General features: G+C 43.8%; 1 protein-coding gene across 1 annotated transcript in view; it reads left to right on the top strand.

Moving 5' to 3' along the window:
- The first annotated feature begins 1,768 nt into the window (after positions 1-1,768).
- The window catches only part of LOC143001197 (transmembrane protein 132C), a 175,722-nt gene continuing 157,344 nt past the window's right edge, over positions 1,769-20,146 (top strand). Inside the window, exon 1 of the mRNA XM_076150659.1 lies at positions 1,769-1,856. Within this exon, the coding sequence (XP_076006774.1) occupies positions 1,769-1,856 (88 nt within the window). The remainder of the gene's footprint in view (positions 1,857-20,146) is intronic.

The raw sequence follows: 20,146 nt of genomic DNA, 5'->3' as shown, positions 1-20,146 counted from the left end.
TAAATGGAGGATATTATAAGATATGTGACAAAGTGAGGACAGGTGAGCGATGAATGTCCACAGACGGGAGACTGCTGTGATTACACCTGAATGTCAGCCGCTTTACTGACTCTTCATTCAAATCGACGCTAGGGGGGGCTGTCGCTCCTCTGTAGCTCCTTTGAGAAGCCCCGGCATTCAGACAGACAGACAGCGAGACAGCCAGAGAGACAGACAGGCTCACGTCTCCGGAAATCCTCCCGTCCTCCGCCGATGGACTGATTTGCAATTCAATAAGTCACAATGTCATCTCTTTAGCTTTTACACATTTAGCTGACAAAGGGAACCAGGCGCGCTGCCTTGTGAAATATCGTCTCGGACTAAAAGAAGAACTTACTGCCCCCCCAAACCCCCGCCCCCCTCCTCCCGATCACTAGAAAGTGAGTTTTATTACGAGGCGCTGAGTGTCATGCGTGTCTTTGTACTAGCAGTCACACACATGTCGTTGGAGGCGGATGTGTGTGTGTGTGTGTGTGCGTGTGTATGTGAGCTCGGGCAAAGTTTCGTCTATCGATTACAGACAGAACAGGTGTAGTGTGTGTGTGGCTATGAATAATGTAGAGAAAGGATAAAGGACACACACACACACACGCACACACACACACTCTTAATTTACTTAATTTACTGTATGTATCAGTATTAATGACAACAATCCTGCTCTCAATAATTAGCTTCAAATCCACAGATATCCCCTTGTTTTTTGCATGAGGAAGATTAATTGTGTTGTTTATGTATGTAGTTTATTTATGTGTTTCTGGTGGTTGTGATGGTTTGGGTGGGGTTAGCAAAAATAACCCCCAAAAAATAAATAATTTCAATAATTTCAAACTGTCATTAAAACATAAATACATCAATAAAATGAAAAATAAATATGCAAATAAAGCTGAATTGCAAGTATCTCCATTGGCTTCCTCAGGTGGCACTCAAACTCCTTCATCCCGCCCACCTACCCTCCTCCTCCTCCTCCTGCTCATCCTCCTCTTCCTCTTCTCTATCCTCTCCTCTTCTCCCTCCATCCCGCAGACGAGTGTACACAGTCTGACAAGTTGAGCCCAGACGCACACGCAGCAAGAGGAGGATGGTTGGTGGATAAACAGCAGAGAAGGAGAACAAGGACCCGGCGGGGCGAGCGCATTTTGGGGGATTTCTTTCATTTCGACGGCTTTTTTGGGGGTTATATGGACAACCTCGCCTATCAAGTGGACTTTCAAATCCGTTTGTGGGAGTTCATAGTTCACTCTGACGGTCTGTTTAAACTTTGGGAGACGGAGAAGCGCTGCACGGAGACGGGGGGAGACTGAAACTGACTGTTTGCTCAGGCTCAGCCGTCCCGTTTGGATAGATAAAGTGGAGGGAGCGCACCGGGAGGAGACGCGCATCGCGGCGGGGACGGAGTCTGTCCTCGGTCCTGCCTGGGAAAGAAACAGAAGAGACATCGTGGACTTTTTTTGGGGTGGGGAGGCGGATTCTTTAAAAAAAAAAGGAAGTCACCCTGCTCCGGGATTTTCCTTAATTATTCCAGAAGGAATATCGTTTACTCCTGGTGTGTGTGAGTGTGTGTGTGTGTGGCGAATAAGCACCGTGGCGACGCAGTTTTGGTTCAAAATGAGATTACTGGTGGCACCGATGCGGTAGTGATCCATCTAAGGGGGGGATAAAGAAAGAGACCGAAACACCATCAGACCCCCGTGTCAGCTCAGTGACTCACCCCCGGAGCTGCTCAGTGCCGATGGAGTCGCTGCGGGTCTGGAGACGCGGAGGCGCGCCGGTGACATGTCGGCTCTGGATCACGGTGCTCCTGGTTCTCCTGTGGAAAGGTAAGCGATCCATATGCGGAGGCGAGAAAGAGAGAGAACTTGTTGACATAACTCTTCTCTTTTTTAAGGTGATTAACTTTTTGCAGTGTTTGGTTTGCACCCATTCGCCCCCCAAAAAAGGCTCCGATAGTAGAAACAGCAGCTTTGCATCATCATCCTGGTGTTGTTGTTGTTTGTATGTTTCTATCTGCATGTTCGGTGCTTTGTTTGTATGTTACATTTGGAAGATGGGCGATATTTGAACAAACAGCACATTTACCTCAAAAACGGACTTTAACCACATCGGCCATGACGTGATTAATGAGACAGAATGCGTGAGAATAAGTAGTTACTAAGTTTCAGGGCGAGATGTTATTTTGACGCGTTCACGGACCTGTTCGCCGCTGTGGAGCTCCTTTCATTTCCTGCTTGAATATTTACATAAACACGTGTTTTTTCATTCGACAATCGATTAACACAGTTTCACCTTGACGCCTTCTACTGTGAACGTGTGTGTGTGCGGAATAATAAGTCAATGACTGAGCCGAAGCGTCAGGTGACAGACGCGCACTAAACCCCGGTCAGTCAGCCGGGCTTGGCTGACCCGAGGGTGCCCGGGTGGAATCTGGATGAGCGGCTGCACCTCCGGGCAGCGGCGCCTTGAACGACACGGGAGACACTTTGCTCCATGTGAGGCTCAGAGAGGAGAACGAACGAGGCGATCCGAGCGGAGTTTGCCGGAAGGAAAACTGCATTAAACATTAAGTTGACATCCCCGTGTGAAATGTTAAAGATAATAGAACATCTGCAGTCCACTTACAACGCATCATTTTCATTTATTGAACAAGATGGTGACAATCATTTGATCAACTTGCAAGCATTTTCTTACTTATGTTTCAAATATAATTTGAAACATAAGTAAGTCCTTCATATTAAACGCTTCCTATAGATCTGAGGTACTTCATCGTGTATTCGAGTGAGAATCAGACAGATCCAACTTGTTTTACGTGACTTGTGAAGACGCATATAGTTTATTTAAACGTAAATATCTTTAAAGTTATTCCTCTGCGCTTGTTATAACCAGCGAGAAGCTGCCGGGTGTCGTCTTGCTCAAAGACACTTCGGCCGGACAGACGCACTCTGATCTCCGTCTACTTCAACCTCAGTCAGAAGCGCTGTGTGCGCTCCATGTGCGTGTCATCTCCATTATTCCACACAAGTGATACTCCATTTATATCACATATACCCGTGAGCGTGTGTATGTGTGTATGTGTGTGTTTTCATCATCTGATCATCCTCGAACCACTGAGCAGTGAGCAGTGGCCGCGCTGTGCGCTCCGGAGCGCCGAGGCCACACGGGGGACCAAGCACCGCAAACAGCAGCAGCAGCCCGGGCTGGAAAACAGCTGTGACCACAAACGGCTGAGTAACTAAAGAGGAAATCAAGCGAGCGAGCGAGCGAACATCTCCTCTCCTCTCCTCTCCTCTCCTCTCCTCTCCTCTTCTCTTCTCTTCTCTTCTCTTCTCTTCTCTTCTCTTCTCTTCTCTTCTCTTCTCTTCTCTTCTCTTCTCTTCTCTTCTCTTCTCTCCTCTCCTCTTCTCTTCTCTTCTCTTCTCTTCTCTTCTCTTCTCTTCTCTTCTCTTCTCTTCTCTTCTCTTCTCTTCTCTTCTCTTCTCCTCTCCTCTCCTGGAATATCACTGACAGCAAACACAGAGGAAACACAGATGCAGTTGTTCCATTTCCCAGGGAGTCTCTTTACCTTTCGCCTGACGGTGCGTTCTGCTGTCTGACCGCCGCTTACTCGCTCCCCTGGTAGTTGGGATGGCATTGTCACACACACACAAACACACACTCGGGCTCTACTTCCACTCGCCTTGGCCGTGGTTAAGCTGTGTTTAGAGCGTAATGGGGCAGCTTTGGCCAGACGGCATAACAGCCAACCTAAGCGATTTGAAAAAGTTCCGAAGGCTGTGTGTGTTTGTGTGTTTTTTGCATTGTTAGGAACTACTGTTGTATGTGGGAACAGTGTGTAATACCGCACAGGCATTCCTCAGTGTGTTCTTAACCACATTCAGGAATCAATTCATCTAATGCAAAATGCAAATCTTCTAAGTTATGCCTTTACTTTCATGTCACCTCATTTCATGGTAATTACATCACTCTGTCATATTGCATCATGCAGGTCAGATGCAGGTTGTCATTGTCAGTTTTAGTTAGAAGCTGCAGCATCAGAGCGACGCAGGTTCAGAAGCACACGGGGGCATCAAATTGCTTTTCATTGTTATCCAACACACGTGCATGCAAAAAGAACAAAAGGTAAACGGATGGAGTAGATAATGCTTGCTTTTCTGAATTATCTACTTATAATAACCATATGGTATGGAAGCGCAACTCCTCAATGTTGCATTCCGAGGATTGTCTTCTCTTGGATTGTCTTGCTCTTGTCCATATCCAGTGCAGATCCTCTTCCTCCAGTGTCAGTTGGTCACTTCTTCATTTCTTAGAATGATCCTGACAATCTGACACAGAACCCGTGCTGAATTGTGCAATTTGTGTCGTTGCAAAGAGATGAAAAGGTGTTTTTAGGTATTTTTTAAGTTGGAGCTGATCACATTTCTGATAGCCCAGTTATAGAATCACAGCGCACAGCACAGCACAAGCAGCATTAAAGTGACAGCAGAGACCACAGACGAGGTTTTATTCCCTGTGTGGATGCGAGCGTGAGCCACTATTACGTTAGCATACACATAAAATCTGCTTCAATGTCCCTCAACATCTCTGCTCTTTGCTGCCCTCTCTGACCAAATACTGGCATGGTTGGGGCTTGTGTGTGTGTGTGTGTGTGCGCGCGCTGCATGTAAGTATTACTTCATCTTCTGGTTGATCTTGTTTAAAGAGTGTATGCTTGTATGTGTTTGTGTGTGAGTCATTGCTTGATGACACAGACTGCTGTCTTCAAACGTTTTTTTGCTGGGATAGCAGTGTGGCAGAGATCACACCGTTTAAATTGACTCTGAGTGTGGGTGTGGGTGTGTGTGTGTGTGTAGGACTGTGTATTTTGTGACACTACACTGTTAACCTGCAGCAGAATGTCAGCACTATGCACCATTACTCATGCAATACAGCACATTAATAATTACTGACATAAAATCACTGACACTTGCACACACACAGGCACACCCAGGCACACACACACACACACATGCGCACACATGCGCACACATGCGCACACACACACACACACACACACACACACACACACACACACACACACACACACTACTCACAGTCTCACCGTCGTGTCCTGTATTTCTCTTCCCCCCTCTCAGAGACACAAGCAGACATGCAGACGCTCATGGCAACACACATACAGCGCATCCACATACACAGATCTTCCTCTTGGAGAACAAATGGCAAAGAGGGAAAAGAGACATTTCAGAAGAGGGGGAAATGTGAACTTTAACATTTACTTATGAATGTGGGGGTGGAGGGAGATGGTGGTAAAGAATCAAGAAGGAGGGAGATGTCAGTGTGTTAAACAGTCGGACCCTTTCAGTGTGTGAACAATCCACTTTGTGCCTGTGTCTCATTCATGCAAGACAACACAATGACATGGGTGAGGGAAGCAGAGAGAGAAAGAGACAGAGTGAGACATAGAAAGTAGGAAAAGGAAGAAAGAAAATGGCAGAAATTGGCAGAAATGCACAATTTTGCTGGTCATGACATTTGAGGCTTTTTCCCACCATTGCTTTTTGTGTCTTTTGTGATTCTGCGTAGTTTGTTTCCATGATGTAATTTACTCTATTATTGGAGCGAGGAGGGTAAAGTGTTGGAGTTTGGCGTCAGAAACATCACATTTTCAAAGAGGGAGAAACAATGTCCACTTTACAGATGAGCTCCAGACACTTTGCAGCCTTGGAAAAGCAGAGTGGAGTTTGTTAAAAGTGTTATGATTTGAAACATGGACTCAAACACAGGGAAGTTGTGGATGGAGGCAAAGACCGGGGGATTGTGGTTTGCAGAGTGAATTTTGGCAATATTCAAGAAATCAATGCACTTTTAAAGACAAAGACACAGCAAAGGTGCACTGATAGATGTCAATCAATCGCTTCTGGTCATGACAAATTTTGATTGAACTTGACGATTACTCACTAAAAATGTTTTCCAAAGGATTCAACACTTTATTGTCTTGTTTTCTGAGCTGTCACGTCACCAAACAAAACACCTTTTATTAAGTAACACCCCACCCCACCCCTCCGATTGATCGTGTCACTGTGAGACAATAGTGTCCGTCAGCACCAGCTACAAAAACCAAGCAACGTCCTGTCAGCGCGCACGCTCGCATTGTGAGGGACACTTAAGCACAGTCCATCACATCATTTTTCCTGAGTGAAGTCGCTGCAAGACATGGCTAGACGGGCGAATCGCTCTTTCTACGTCTTATGTCTGATGATAGAGAGAGAGAGAGAGAGAGAGAGAGAGAGAGAGACAGAGAGAGAGACAGACAGACAGACAGACAGAGAGAGAGATATGATTTTCTCCCCTGAGAGTGTATTTATCCTATATGTCCCTTCTTTCTGCATGGCATGTATCAGTAAATCTCATCTAGAGGGATTCTGTTTGCTGCAGGGCTTTGACATATTAACACTGGACACACACACACACACACACACACACACACACACACACACACTGATGATACAGATCAGATACACTGATGCATGACCACAGAGTGCATATTAGTGTTAAAATGCACATATCATATCATCATATCATATCGTTACCATGTGTTGCCACTTCCTCTGTGACACCAACTGTCATTGACCTGAAGATGATTCATAACTTGGACATTAGTAGTAAATATGTCAGCGTATGTGTGTGTCGCTTAGTTTTCATTGTCATTGTGCCTATACTGACAATGATGTCACACGTGAGAGTGTGTTTGTGAATATTTGAATATGAGTGCATGTTTGGTGTACCCACAAATCTGCTCTGCTTAGATTTATGAACCACACGAGATATATGAGTATATTTTGAGGCATTTTTCTTTTTGTTACTAATGTCAGGAACAGTTTACTGTTTATCCTCATCAGTGATTTATTCAATCTTGCTATTTGCTGTTATTCAAAAAATGGGCAAACAGTTCTGAATAGTCAGCTGATTAGTGCGAATGGCTATGAACAGTCCAGCTGCCACTGGGTGTGTGTGTGTGTGTGTGTGTGTGTGTGTGTGTACTCTATGTGACTGGTGAATATCAAAGGCCTGTTGAGAGTTTGAAGGGCCTCAGTAATGAGCAAGCCATTTCCCTCAGATTAACATAAATAGTCTGACTAATTTTGTGCGTGAGTATCTGTGTGTGTGCGTGCTTGTCCGTGTTTGTGGGTGGTTGTGCGTGTGTGTATATGTGACTGCTACTATAGGTCCATAAGTCATGTTGGGGTGGTGTAGGATGGAGAGGGGGTGTTAGGTTGAGCTAATCAGCAACACATTTCCCCTCACATTAGCTTCACTTGACTGATTAACCTCAGTGTGTGTGCGTGCGGGTGTGCATGTGTGTGTGTGTGTGTGCGTGAGAGAGAGAGAGACTGGGTGGCTGATAATTATCCTCATGACACAATAACTCAGAGGAGAGCACCACCATCACTACCTTCCCTTTTTTCCCCCTTAGACTTGGATTGAGTCAAAGTCATTGGACTGGAGTTTAGAATGGTGACTCTTGTGTCTTTTTAAACAACTTAGCCTCTGTTCCTCACCATTTCACTCACTGTCACTCACAGCTACAGACGACGTGAAGTCTCAGCCGTAATCTGGGTACAGATTGTTAATATATGTACAGAGGTTAAGTCTGATGAATGTCAGATTTTGCTCTGAGATTCTACAATCTGTTTCTTGCGTCTACATTTCTGATTATGTCACAGTTTTGTCCTAATTGGCCATTGATAGTGACTTCTATTATAAAGCAAATGAAATATACTGAATAGCAACTCTCATAACTGCACCGTGTATCTGCTCCACTCAATCAATGTATTAATCACTCTTTCTCCTGCCCTCCTTCACTCTGTATATTAATCTAATTCCCTTTCTGGCTCCATTTTACGACTGTAATTCCTCTCTTCTATTAATCTATGACTAATTTGCTATTTTCCCCCCATCAGAGTGCTGATATGGAGCCGACAGTCTGCTGCTTTACAGACTCTTTTCATGCCTAATAGTTTATTTACATTTTTTTTCATCACAACATTGTTTTCCTTTGACAAACATCTGAGGAGCAATAAAGGGCTTTAATGGCCTGGCGCTATCGCCGAAACACAATCGGAGAGAGAATATGAAAACTCTCTCTCTCTCTCTCTCTCTCTCTCTCCTCTCTTCTTATCCCTCTTCATTCATTCACTCCTTTCTCTCTTTATTGGCACAATGCTTCCTCATTCTCATTCTTCCATCAATCACTCTTATACCCTTATCTGTAATCTCTTTATGTATGTCCTTTGTTGGATGTCTCTCTCTCTCTCTCTCTCTCTCTCCCTCTCTCTCTCTCTGTTTCTCTCTCTTCCTCTCTTTCCCTCTCTCTCATTTTACATTAGTCTTACTACCTATAAAGTTCATTTATCTTCCCCATCATTACTCCCTCCCCGCTCCCCCTCTCATCCCCCTTTCCCAACGTGTTTCCCTTTTGCAGCTCTGATTTCATTTCATTATCTTCGTCTTCTTCTTCTCCTCTCTGTATTTGTCATTATCCCTCCCTCCTCTCTGAGCGCCTTTCATCTTTCACACACACACACACACACACACACACACACACACACACACACAGACACACACAAACACACACACACACACACAGTCTTCCATCGACATTTTCCCACCTGTCCCCCCTCACCCCTCTGAGCGGCTCTTAACCAGTCCTTTGAGAGTGTGCGAGCTGCTCGGCCTAAATGATTTTCTATTACCGCCGCCTGTTAACAGCGCTCCATTTGATCAAGCTAATGAAATTGAAAACTTTCATCTCAGCCAAATTGATTTTGAACCTGAAACCGACGGCATGCAAAAAAAAATCGAGTTGTGTTAGTGGAGCACGACATTCGCTTTAGTCGCATGCTGAAATCAATTAGCCTGTCTGTCGTCTCGCTCTTGTCCTTGAGAGATGAAAGGCTGGTCTTCAAATGTGTGTGTGTGTGTGTGTGTATCCACAGTATATATCTGTGTCGGCATACTTGAAAGGTCAAGAACAAATTAAGTTTACTCTCATTCTGATCAATCAAATACAGCAAATATTCAAATAACTTGGTTTTCCTTTTGCCAGATAAGTTGGTCATATGGAGCAGCAGGTGCAATGAAGAGACAATCTGCTTTAAAAACAGGAAAATACAAAATAAATGAAGTAAATTAAATAATCTTTACGGCTGCTATGGTTTGTTCCATGGGCTTTATATATCTGACGTGATTGGAATGATGGTTAAGCGATGGACTGGCACTATGTTTCAGGTGTTCTTCTGCCAAATGACTATTTTTGTCACCTCAGTATGAAGCATTTGAATGTATCAGGACGGAGTCAGGAGTGGTTGTTTCCAGCAGGCATTGCATCAGCGCATCAGCCATTCCAATCTTGTTTTTCCTGCTTTGTTTTTGAAAGGCACGTCTGTGAGAAGAGGAGGTACACAGCTTTGACTTGTGTCTGTAAATAGGCACAGTCAGAAAATAGAAAATAAATATATTATACCATCTCATTTTCTTCAGCTGAAGTTTCGGTTTCCTGTTGAGTCAATTGAATGAATGATGCATTAGCTTCCCCCTTTCTTTTTGGTCTTCATGAAAATGTGTTTGCTGCTCTGTAGCTTGGTCGGTTAGTAATCAATGTTGTCAATTCTGCGCCTGTAAAGGAATCCAGAAAATGTGCTGTTTTCCTAATTTAATTCCTTTAAGAAATTACTGAGGTGACCAATTTAAGACTCAATCATACAGCAGCTGTAGTAATTAACAAAGAGAAGTCAGAGAGAGGGAAAGAGGGAGAGGACAAGAGGAGAGAGAAAGAGAGATGACCCGGGCAAGAGATGTGGCAGTGAGACGGACAAAAACTTGGTAAGAAGCTTCAGAAATGAATAAGTGAAAGCATGAGGAGGAAATTGAGAAAAGATGAGTGCGCAAGGGAAGAAGAGTGGAGGAGGGAGGAAGAGGGAGGGAGGGGGAACAGCCTAGTAGGAGGAAACGAAAGAACAAGGAGAGCAAGATTAACAGATACGGGAAACAAAGAAGGGAGGGGAGGGAGCAGAGAGGGTTAGAGAAAGCAAGAGAGTTGGAGAGATTTAACATTTAGCCTGTAGCCCGGCATTACATCAGAGATTCACACTATTTACAAAGCTTCCTGTGGCTTGGGAACTTAATCTCCATAATGTTTGACATGCTTGACTCAGCTGCACTCTGCCTGCAATGTAAGGGGTTCAGCCATCAATCCCCGAGGCCAGCGGAGGTCCGGGATAACACGGTGCCCTACTTCACACCCCCCACCAACACACACACACACACACGAGACCACACACACACACGCATACACAAGCGCCTCTATGTGCTCCCAAGCTAGAAACCGGGGCGTGTGTGTGTGTATGTGTGTGTGTGTGTGTAAGGGCGAGTAGCACACGGCGTCCTGTGTGAGGGCGAGAGTGCCGCCCCTCTCCCGCTTGCCACCTTAGGCAAATGCCTCAGTTGCCTAATGGGAGAAGTGTCACTGCCTGAGGCCGACAAGGAGGCTGGAGAGCGGGAAGCCAAGTCGGAAGCGGATGAATTTTCCCTGGTGTGACTTCTGTTAACACATTAGCACTGAATGGCAGCTCAGTTGTAACGAAGGGCAGACGTAAAAGACAAACTTCCTTCCTCTCTTTCAAACCAAGGCTCTTGAAGTGGAGGACGGAGAACAAGTGTTCTTACAGGTGGGAGGAAGTGCAAAGCTTTCAAGCTGAAATGCGTCACAGGTTCTGTATCAAAACACATTTCTTTGATTGTAAGACCCTGATGTGCCTGCACACTTCAGGGTGAATCACAGAGGAAAGGATTATAACTGATCTTGCGTCACTTGTGCTTTGGGGAAGTGACTGCCTGCTCTTTAACAAACACACTCCGAAAAAAACAACACCTGGAAGAAGACGCATTAAAATGACCGAGGAGAGCATCGACGTCTCAGCAGGAACTGGCACCGGGCCTCATTCTCTTGGAATGAACCACCGAGGCTGCATCTCCTGTAGATCAAAGTGGCAGGCCGGGTGATTAGAGTGACTCACCAAAAGAGACCACACTCAGTGAATACCAGGGAATCTAACCGACGCCTTTGTGAAGGGAATCACCACCTTGACTTGATCTTTTCCTATTTGCTGCAAGGTGGTCTGATTAGGAGACACTTATGATAATAATCTAATGATGATGATCTTTCAGTAAACTGTATATGGTCAAAGCCTAACTTGACTCAAACTAGCATCAATGACAAGGTGATTTATTAGTATAGTAATATACTATATAGTATAGTATAGTATTGTTGAATCTTGACCCAGAGAGGACTTGGTGTTCACTGTTACTACACTTACCCACATGAAATCAAACACAATGCATTGAAAAGGTCACAGCATCAACCTAACACCCCTTCAGATTCATCTGTTTACGGTTAGCAGTTATTTTATTGTACTATGTATGTTCTCTGTTCTCCTGAATGCAGATGTCGTTCGCTCGATTTGAAGCCGTGTCTGTGTGGAAGGTCCTTTGTTGTGGGGCCGCAGGGACGCACATGGAGCCATAGCGCACGGCATGCAGTCTTTTATTCAGACTCAAACACTCATGTTGCTAAATACTGGGAACAGACAGAACTTCTAACTAAGACTCCAAGACGCTGAGCTTTCATAACTCAGGAGAGGAACTAAACTCTGGCAGCACTGCAGTCTCCCTGAAAGAAGCATTAATAGGTTCCTGCCTGATTGATAACTCACCTGCAGCCGCGGCAACGAGACGCAGCTGCATCCAGTTGCCGACTAGACAGGTCACTAGTCACTATGTGTTTTCGAACTCACAATTCTGTACGGATGCTTTAGCTGGATAGAGTATATGGCCACGACTAGGAACGACTGCACCGTTTCTTTCTGTATGAAACAAAACCAAACAATGAGTAAATGCAACAAAGTAGATGAAGTACTCATTTACTTATTTAAACCAGAACAGATTACAGCTTTTAGAACCATCTTACGCTCAGGGTTTGTATATTTAATACAGTAAACAGATTGAAGGATCTTTACCATATTTTAGTTTCTTTGGTTTTCAATCTGATATCCACGGAATCTCACCAGTTGTGAGCGCACACAATTGTGTTTCTCTGCAGGGTATATGCAAAATACCAAGTTTCTAATTATATTGTGTGTAATGTAAGAAATTGTTGGCCGACATACAGTGATGCTGAAACAATGTCCATTTGCTGCCCGGAGCGGCGTGTGGACAAGGTCAGTTTTATTAAAGGTCAGTGTTATTGTCAGTTATTGTTGTTGGTAGTTTGTTATTCACATTTAACTACAAGCAAACTGGCTTTTAAATTCACTTATTCATTCAAGTGTGATTGTATGTGTGTTGAATGCATTGACTCAATGACTGGCCTCTTTGACTCCTGATTACTAGATAGCTGTGTGTGTTCCATAGTATGTGTGTGCGTGTGACTATGTGTGTGTCAGGACTTCCTTCAGTTCCTTCAGTGATCTGTTTATCACTTTCAACATTGCAGAGGTCGTTTAATTTCTCTGCTCTTCAATCTTTTTGCCTCATAAAAGAATCAAAAGGGATAAAACAGCTCTAATCTTTTGAACTTTCTTCCACTTATTTTCTTTTTAACATTTTGACATAAAATGTTTTTTTTATTGTTGTAGCATTTCCAAACTATCGCTCTTAAGTAATGCTGACATTGACACATGGTCGAAAGTTCCATTTTCCCATTTTCCTGGTCGTAGGTTTTCACGCTATCATGCAGAAGCAAAATCAAACAGATGACCGATACACAAACGATGACTTTTTAAATGACCTCATCCCCATTTTTTTTATTTTTTGTGTGTTTGTTTACTCTAACGTAGAGACCAGCTTTCCTGCTCTTCAATACTTCTATTCTCCTTTGTCCCCCAGTACTGAGAAACTATGTGAAGGACATTGTGCATGTGTGTGAGTGTTTGCAGTGTGAAGTGTGCGTGTGTGCTGGTGTGTATGTGTGGACGTCTCTTTCTAACCGGCCTCACTGTGTGCTTAGCGGGAGGCTCCTCAGCACTTCCCTGCATGTAGTGCCACTGTTTGTGGAGGAAGGAGGAAGCGATTAGCTGTCCGTTAACAAAGCTCTTAACGAAACTCACTAATGAACCCTGAGGGCAGCTATGGGACTCACTGTGCCGCCATAATTAGACTGGCAAATAAGAGCTTGTTATGCAAACGGGTGAGAGTTAATCTGCATAACTTTACCTGAGACACTCCCGCTACTGACAAATGTTTACCCAAAGGCAGCGAGGAGGAAGGAGGGAAAGGTTCAGAGGAGACGAAGGTAACAGAGACTGTAGAACAACAAAGTATGGATTTCAGCTTGACAGAATATTAAGGGAGCTGTCATATAGGAAGATGGAAAATAAAGAGAGCGAGGAGCAAGAAAGGGCAAAGGAGAAGATAGAAATGTTGTCTCTTTGTCTTTCTAGTTGTTTACATTTTAGCCAACATACTACACATCTAACTATTTTTTTTTCTACCAAAGTGAAGAAGAAATGTGCATCTGTATGATGTGAACAGGTTTCTGTGCTGCCATTGTTTGCACACGCAATCCATCATACAAAGCCTTCAAATATATCAAATATATATAAAATGGAAACAATTCGTTTCTTTGTCTGTTTTAGTTTTTTATTACTCCCTCAGTTGTAGTTTGCGATGATAACCTTGCTGACGTGTGAAGGATGTAAGAGCTCTTGTCTCTTACAGGGTTGACTGACATGAAATCATCCTGGCATCGCTTCAGTTACTGTGCACGGGGCAGCGAATGGCAGCTTCCAGGGTTATTTGGCTCTTGGCCGGTTGCAATTCAACACAGTTATAGTAGTATAAAATATGAGACCATGTACTCCAATTTGGCTTAAGTACCTTTCCTTATTTTGTTAAAGTGCCCAGTAGATCCCCCAAACCTCTACAATCTGTCCCACATCACTACTGATGTTTTGAAACTCAACACAGTCCCACTTTGAGTCCCAAATACGAGTTTGGAGGAAACACATTTCAGTCCTTTTTTACTTGCCTGTGCTGTAACTTTCTTATTTAGGTGGAAAGGAACCGGTCCTGTCTCCACCCTGTCCGGCACTGGGATGACCTATGGTGTTCAGTGAAGCATAAGAGACTTGTTGTGATTGGTTCTTGGCTGTAAAGTGTATCGTCCTGGCAACGGTCTCCGGGGTTGATGGGTTTGACCTCTGCATGGCTGCGGGGATCCTGATGGATCTTTCTCTACAGCCAGCAGATGTCCAGGCGTGTCTTGCACGTGTATGTACGTAGTTACAGTATGTGCAACAGTACAGATACTTTGGTGTGTATTTTGTACTTGAGACTAAAGACTATATAGACTGTATAGACTGTATATGTTGTGCATGCAAGTTTCATGTTTGCAATGTAAATATGTGTATGCATAACTTCCAGTCTGAGAGGCCAACGATTCCAACAGTTGTGAGGATCATCAGGAAGTCAGGGAGATAGATTGTGTGTGCATGTGCGTGTGTGTTTATGTGCGTGTGTGTGTGTATGTGTGAGGGAGAGGGAGCGAAAGAGAGAGTGTTTGGCTCATCAGTGTAGTGGTTCAGGGGCGATTATTTATCGTCATAGTACCCAACCTGCTGAGTTGTGGCACAGTCAGCAGGCCCACACACACACACACACACACACACACACACACACACACACACACACACACACACACACACACACACACACACACACACACACACACGCACAGAGTTCTAAGAGTTATTACAACTTCTCCTGTACCTTATACACGGGAGAACACAAAGAGTCATGTGAACCCACACACCTTCATAACTTACCTTAAGCCCCTTATGGCCACACAACTGAAACATACAGTACATTCACCTCACGGCCTGCACACTTTCTGACCGCCTTACACAAACACGCGTCTCTCTCTGTCTCTCTCTCTCTCTCTCTCTCTCTCTTTCTCTCTCCTAATCCTGACTTTGTCCCTCTGACCTTGGGTAAATGTTGCCAGTGGCTGCTGCTGAGATTTCGGCGCAGGGGGTTGGAGGGCGGCTGGAGAAAGGCTTGGCCGGGGATCACACGACTTTCATCCCTCTATCCATCCGTTGGTCCGTCTGATGAATGAGAGAAAAGTTTTGCCCCCTCCGCTGACAGATGGCTGTGGAAGTTTGGGGGCCTCATAAGGAGCGCATTTATAATGAAGCCCTTCTTGGATTCCAACTAGATCATCAACATCATTTATTTTCAAATTGTGCGTAGAAAAGCAATTCTTTAAAATCTGACTTTGACCGATTCACTTGCCCATCTAGCTGTTACTGAATGAGTAAAGAGATAGATATCGGCGATTTAACTAAAGTCTGCTTAAGAAAGAAATGTTTGCTCCGCCTATTTGTCCAATATTGGAATATTTAAATATAGCAAACCCACGCTACAGGATCAGAAATGTATTGTAAACGCTACACACACTCTCCCCTTCACTGCGTGCTGACCGGACGATGCCAGTGTGTGTCTGCAGCCCAGTCCACAGTCGCAGCCTTATAGACGACACAGCTGCTGGCTGCCATTTTGAGGAACAGCTGACATTTGCCTTCTCTCTCCATCAGATACATTACTGGGCATGGGCCTCTGACATTTCTGAATGTGTGTGTGTGTGTGTGTGTGTGTGTGTAATGAGTTACTTGGGTATGCCCCCCTGACATTTATTGGATGCTAATGGTATTCATCGCCATGGCAGCTGAAGGGTAGGCGGGCATTGGCTGTCTGTGTGTAAATGGCGCCTGTCTCTCACCTGTGTGTTTGTGTGTGTTTGTTTGTGGCTGTGGGTACGCGGCCTTGTGTGTACACATGTGTGAGTTTGTTGTGCTGTACTGTAAATGGAGTATTCTCATTCGGATGTATATATGCATGTGTGCAGGTTATATTTCTTGACAAATAGCTGCATGTTGCTTCGTAGTGAGATTGCACCTTTGTATCAACTTTGTGTGTGTGTGTGTGTGTGTACAAGAGGTTACTGCCATGCAGTTTTACATGAAGTAATGCTTTATTGGATTTCGGCAACAGACAACACTTTTCCACTTTCTGTTGTGAGTGTGAGCGTGTGGGCGTGTCACTGCAGCCACACTGTGTCACTTTAATCACAGCTCACAATTCAAACAGTATGACTTCATATACAAGATCATCGACATGATAAAGAGTCTTCTTGGCATCTCAGTGTGTGTGTGTGTGTGTTTGTGCGTGTGTGTAAAAACAAACGTGTATGTCTTGTGTATGTGCTCATGTTTGCATGTTTATGTGGACTGATTTTGTGTGTTTGTTTGTGAATGTGTGTGTGTGTGTCTGGAGGGCAGCCAGATAAAGACGGCTGTTTTTTTCTGATAAGGACTCCCACCTCCACCTCTATCACTCCACTGTTCCACCACTAACCTTCTCTCCATCCCTCTACCACTTGTCTGTAACTGCAGTGACCTCTCTCTCTCTGTCTCTCTGTCTGTCTGTCTCTCTCTCTCTCTCTCTGTCTCTCTCCACCTCTGTATCTTTCTGCCTTGCTGCTCTGCTATTCATTCGTCATTCATCCAGCTGTTTAACATTCCCCGTACTGGAATCAACCAGAGGTCACTGAACATTTAACCAGGCAAGATGAAGAACATTGTATTTCCCGCTGATACTTTCGAAAATTGGGCTTTTCATTCCATTACATCATTCATAAGTGCAAGGCCAAAGCCAGCATGATAAGGTTGTAGGAATGAGCCACATTGTACGCTGATGCTTGATCTGGTGCAAAAGCAGCCACGTGGGCGGGGTGAGGTTGTGCGAGACGCGGCGTTGAAAAGCAGATGCTAGATAAATGAGGTGCAACTCCACAACAACAGCGGAGAGATATGATCAATAAATAAAGTGACTCATCAATTGAAGGGCTTAGATTTCACCTCAGGACAAAATTGACCATCAGACTGAAACAAGTGTTCATTTTTGTATCGTGGTGTGTTTTATGAATAGCTTTCCTTCAGTACAAATCATTCTTCATGGTCATTAAAACTAGACATTGGATTGAAGCCGTAGGTTGATCTTATCTCAGCTAATGAAAGAGAGTAAAATAGAAAAGGTGTTCATGGAAATTGGTCGGGATCAGCCGTAGCAACAAGCTGAGGGGTTCAGCGTTTTCTTCAAGAACATTATGGTGAGAGGAGCCTCTTACTGCCCTGTATTTGAATGGAGGTCCTCTACTTTACAGAAGCTCCTCCATCCTGCTGAGAAGCGTAAACCCGACATGCATAAACACGGAGCAGGCAGAGATTATCCCGTAAGTGATACTCAGCAGGTAACCAGACGGCCCGTGGCTCTATTCTCTGATCTCTCCTTTTTCTCTCTCCACCACCATCTCCTCTCCGTCACTCTCTCCTGCAGTTCAAAGCACCAAAGCTCAGGAAAAAAAATGCTAACAGTGGATAAAGAGAGACAGAAATTCAAATAAACTATTAATGTGTGGAAACATCTCTCCTCTTCTTCACCCCGGTTGCCTTCCTCTTCTGCGTCTTCTTCCCCCCCCCCCCCACCTCCTCAACTGGGCATCTGTTCTTTCTTTGCTAATTGCTGGAGGAGAGCAGGATCCCTCCACATGTGCCTCGTCTCTTCTTCTGCCCTACATATCCTCCACGTTCTCCCTCTGAATTTATGTAGTTATGTAGTTATGTACTTTTGTTCCTCCATTTCTTCTCTCCATTTCATCTCTTCCTTTTTCCATTTTCCTGTTAGTCTACTCGTAATCGCTGTTATTATCCTACACTGTCATTCCTTTCATTACATTGTCCATCCCTCTGGGGTTGTTTGTTTGTTTGTTTGGTCTTTCTGTCTTTCGTTCGTTGGTTATTTCTTTCTTTTGTTGGTTCGTTCGTCGGTTCATTCGACGGTTCTTGGTTGGTTGGTTGGTTGGTTGGTTCTTTCGTTCTTTCGTTCTTTCGTTCTTTCGTTCTTTCTTTCTTTCTTTCTTTCTTTCTTTCCTTCTTTCTTTCTTTCTTTCTTTCTTGTCTTCTCTCTCTCCCAGCTGGCTGTTAAAGAGCTGTTTGCCATCTGATGTTCCTATGAGAGGTAATTAAGGCCTGACTCAAAGACTGCGTGCATGTGTGTGTGTGTGTGTGTGTGTGTGTGTGTGTGTGTGTGTGTGTGTGTGTGTGTGTGTGCGTGTGTGTGTGTGTGTGGGTAAATGTGATAATTCCATCACAGTTTTTCCCTGACTAGATTTTTAACTGGGCCAATCCCCACTCTCCCCTGCATACCGTACGCCATGTCTCTTGGGTGCATTCTGAAGCTCTTACTGTAATTGCCGCAGATTTCCACCACATGCATCTTGTCCTCACGTCTTGGAACTTCAAGCAAAGACGCCAGAAGTATCACTTGGAGTGACGTCACTTCACTGCCATGACACCGTCACACAGATCAGCTGTCAATGTGTTTGGAACTCTTCAGTAGTTTCATTCACTGTATCCTTTAATTTGATTTATTAACCAATAATATTAGCTAATAATCACAGATAATTAAACTCATACTAGTTATTCTAGCTGTCATAGCAACTCTAACGATGCATCAATGATTGGCTAGCGATGTTTGGCACTAAACTGATATGCAAAGAGATCCAAAAGAGATCCAAAACTAAATTAAGTGGTGATTTTTAGTCTAAAGTCCAAATATGAAAAGCAAACATAACACAACAACAAAACCGATACTCCGGTAAAACCATAATCTGATCCTTCAAATGACATGAAATGAATTACATTTCAAATGGCTTGATGATTTCAAAAGTCATTTAATAAAATTGCCTTTTTCCAGATAAGAGGGTTTTCTGTAATTAAAATGTTATCACTGAATTTATCACTGTAATTTGTTATCCGTTGGATTTTTCATCTGTGTTTTTAGGTATTTATCTGCCCAGCACATCCATTTATACACCCACTTCAGTGTTTTTCTCTTATTTTGTCTGATTAGACCTCAAGACTAATCAGGGCAGTAATTGTGCCCCAGTTAAAGGCCAGCACCCTTGGGACCACCCAGCCTGATCAGATGCAGTCTCTGATCAAAGGGGGAGGGCACCATGAATACTAGGATGGATATTTGATGTTTCATATTTCACTGCATTTAATAAGTGAGTTTATTAATTAATGCCTCACTTGACCAAGCCAGACTGGCTCATGATCGGTTGAGAAGATGCCAGATGTAAGTTATAGAGGTGACGCCCAGCCCATAAATACACCAAGGTACCACCAGTGTAGTACTATCAACAGATTGGCTCCAAAACTTCAATAGCAGTTATGCAAATTGGCTTCAGGCTGCATTTAAGCAACAAATGTCAAAGACTGCATCATCTTTATTTCTCTGTTACCTACGTGTGTGTATGTGTGTGTGTGTGCGCGCGTGGAGTGGATGACTCGTTTGCACCTTTAACGCTCATTTCATGCACAGCTTCACTCAACATTTGTTCTCTTCATGTGTACCTCAACTCAAAATGTGTCCAGTCCCACATGCTCACCTGGGGGCTGATCAGACTTTGACTGTTGACCATTGAGCAGCTCCACTGGAGTAACTGAGGGTGAATTGCTTCTGATGGATACATGATTGTTCATTGTTTAGGTTTCGGTAAATAACATTTCATATTCAGTTTGCCCATTCAGATCTTCCCAGCGTCTGAATATCAACCCACAGCTTTCAGTTAATGAACACAAAAAAAAGTAGCATTTAATAATATGGTGTCCTTGCTTTCAGAGAATTCTTTATTCTCAGATTTCTTTGATGAATTGCTCTGTGGTCTGATCTATTCATAGCTTTTAATGTGACATGTAATTTATGCTTGTCTCTCTTTTTCTTTCATTCTTTTTTTTGGAACAAGAGCAATATATCAATTTACGGACATATGACGGTGGTCTTGGCCTTTTACTGAAAATTACATTTTGGCAAATTTAATTTCCCATGGCCACCTCCCATATAATACTTTACATCCATATGGGAAGTTATTAGAGTATTGGCTTAACACAGAACACAGCTTCATGCTCTTACTTGGCTGGAGAATGCAGGACAACGA

This window comes from Genypterus blacodes, unplaced genomic scaffold (genome assembly GCF_046128005.1).
Source record: "Genypterus blacodes isolate CSIRO-AG114 ecotype Tasmania unplaced genomic scaffold, CSIRO-AGI_Gbla_v1 ptg000053l_1, whole genome shotgun sequence".
Classification (NCBI taxonomy): domain Eukaryota; kingdom Metazoa; phylum Chordata; class Actinopteri; order Ophidiiformes; family Ophidiidae; genus Genypterus; species Genypterus blacodes.
The sequence above is the reverse complement of the archived record's forward strand: the minus strand, read 5'-3'. Positions and strand labels throughout refer to the sequence as shown.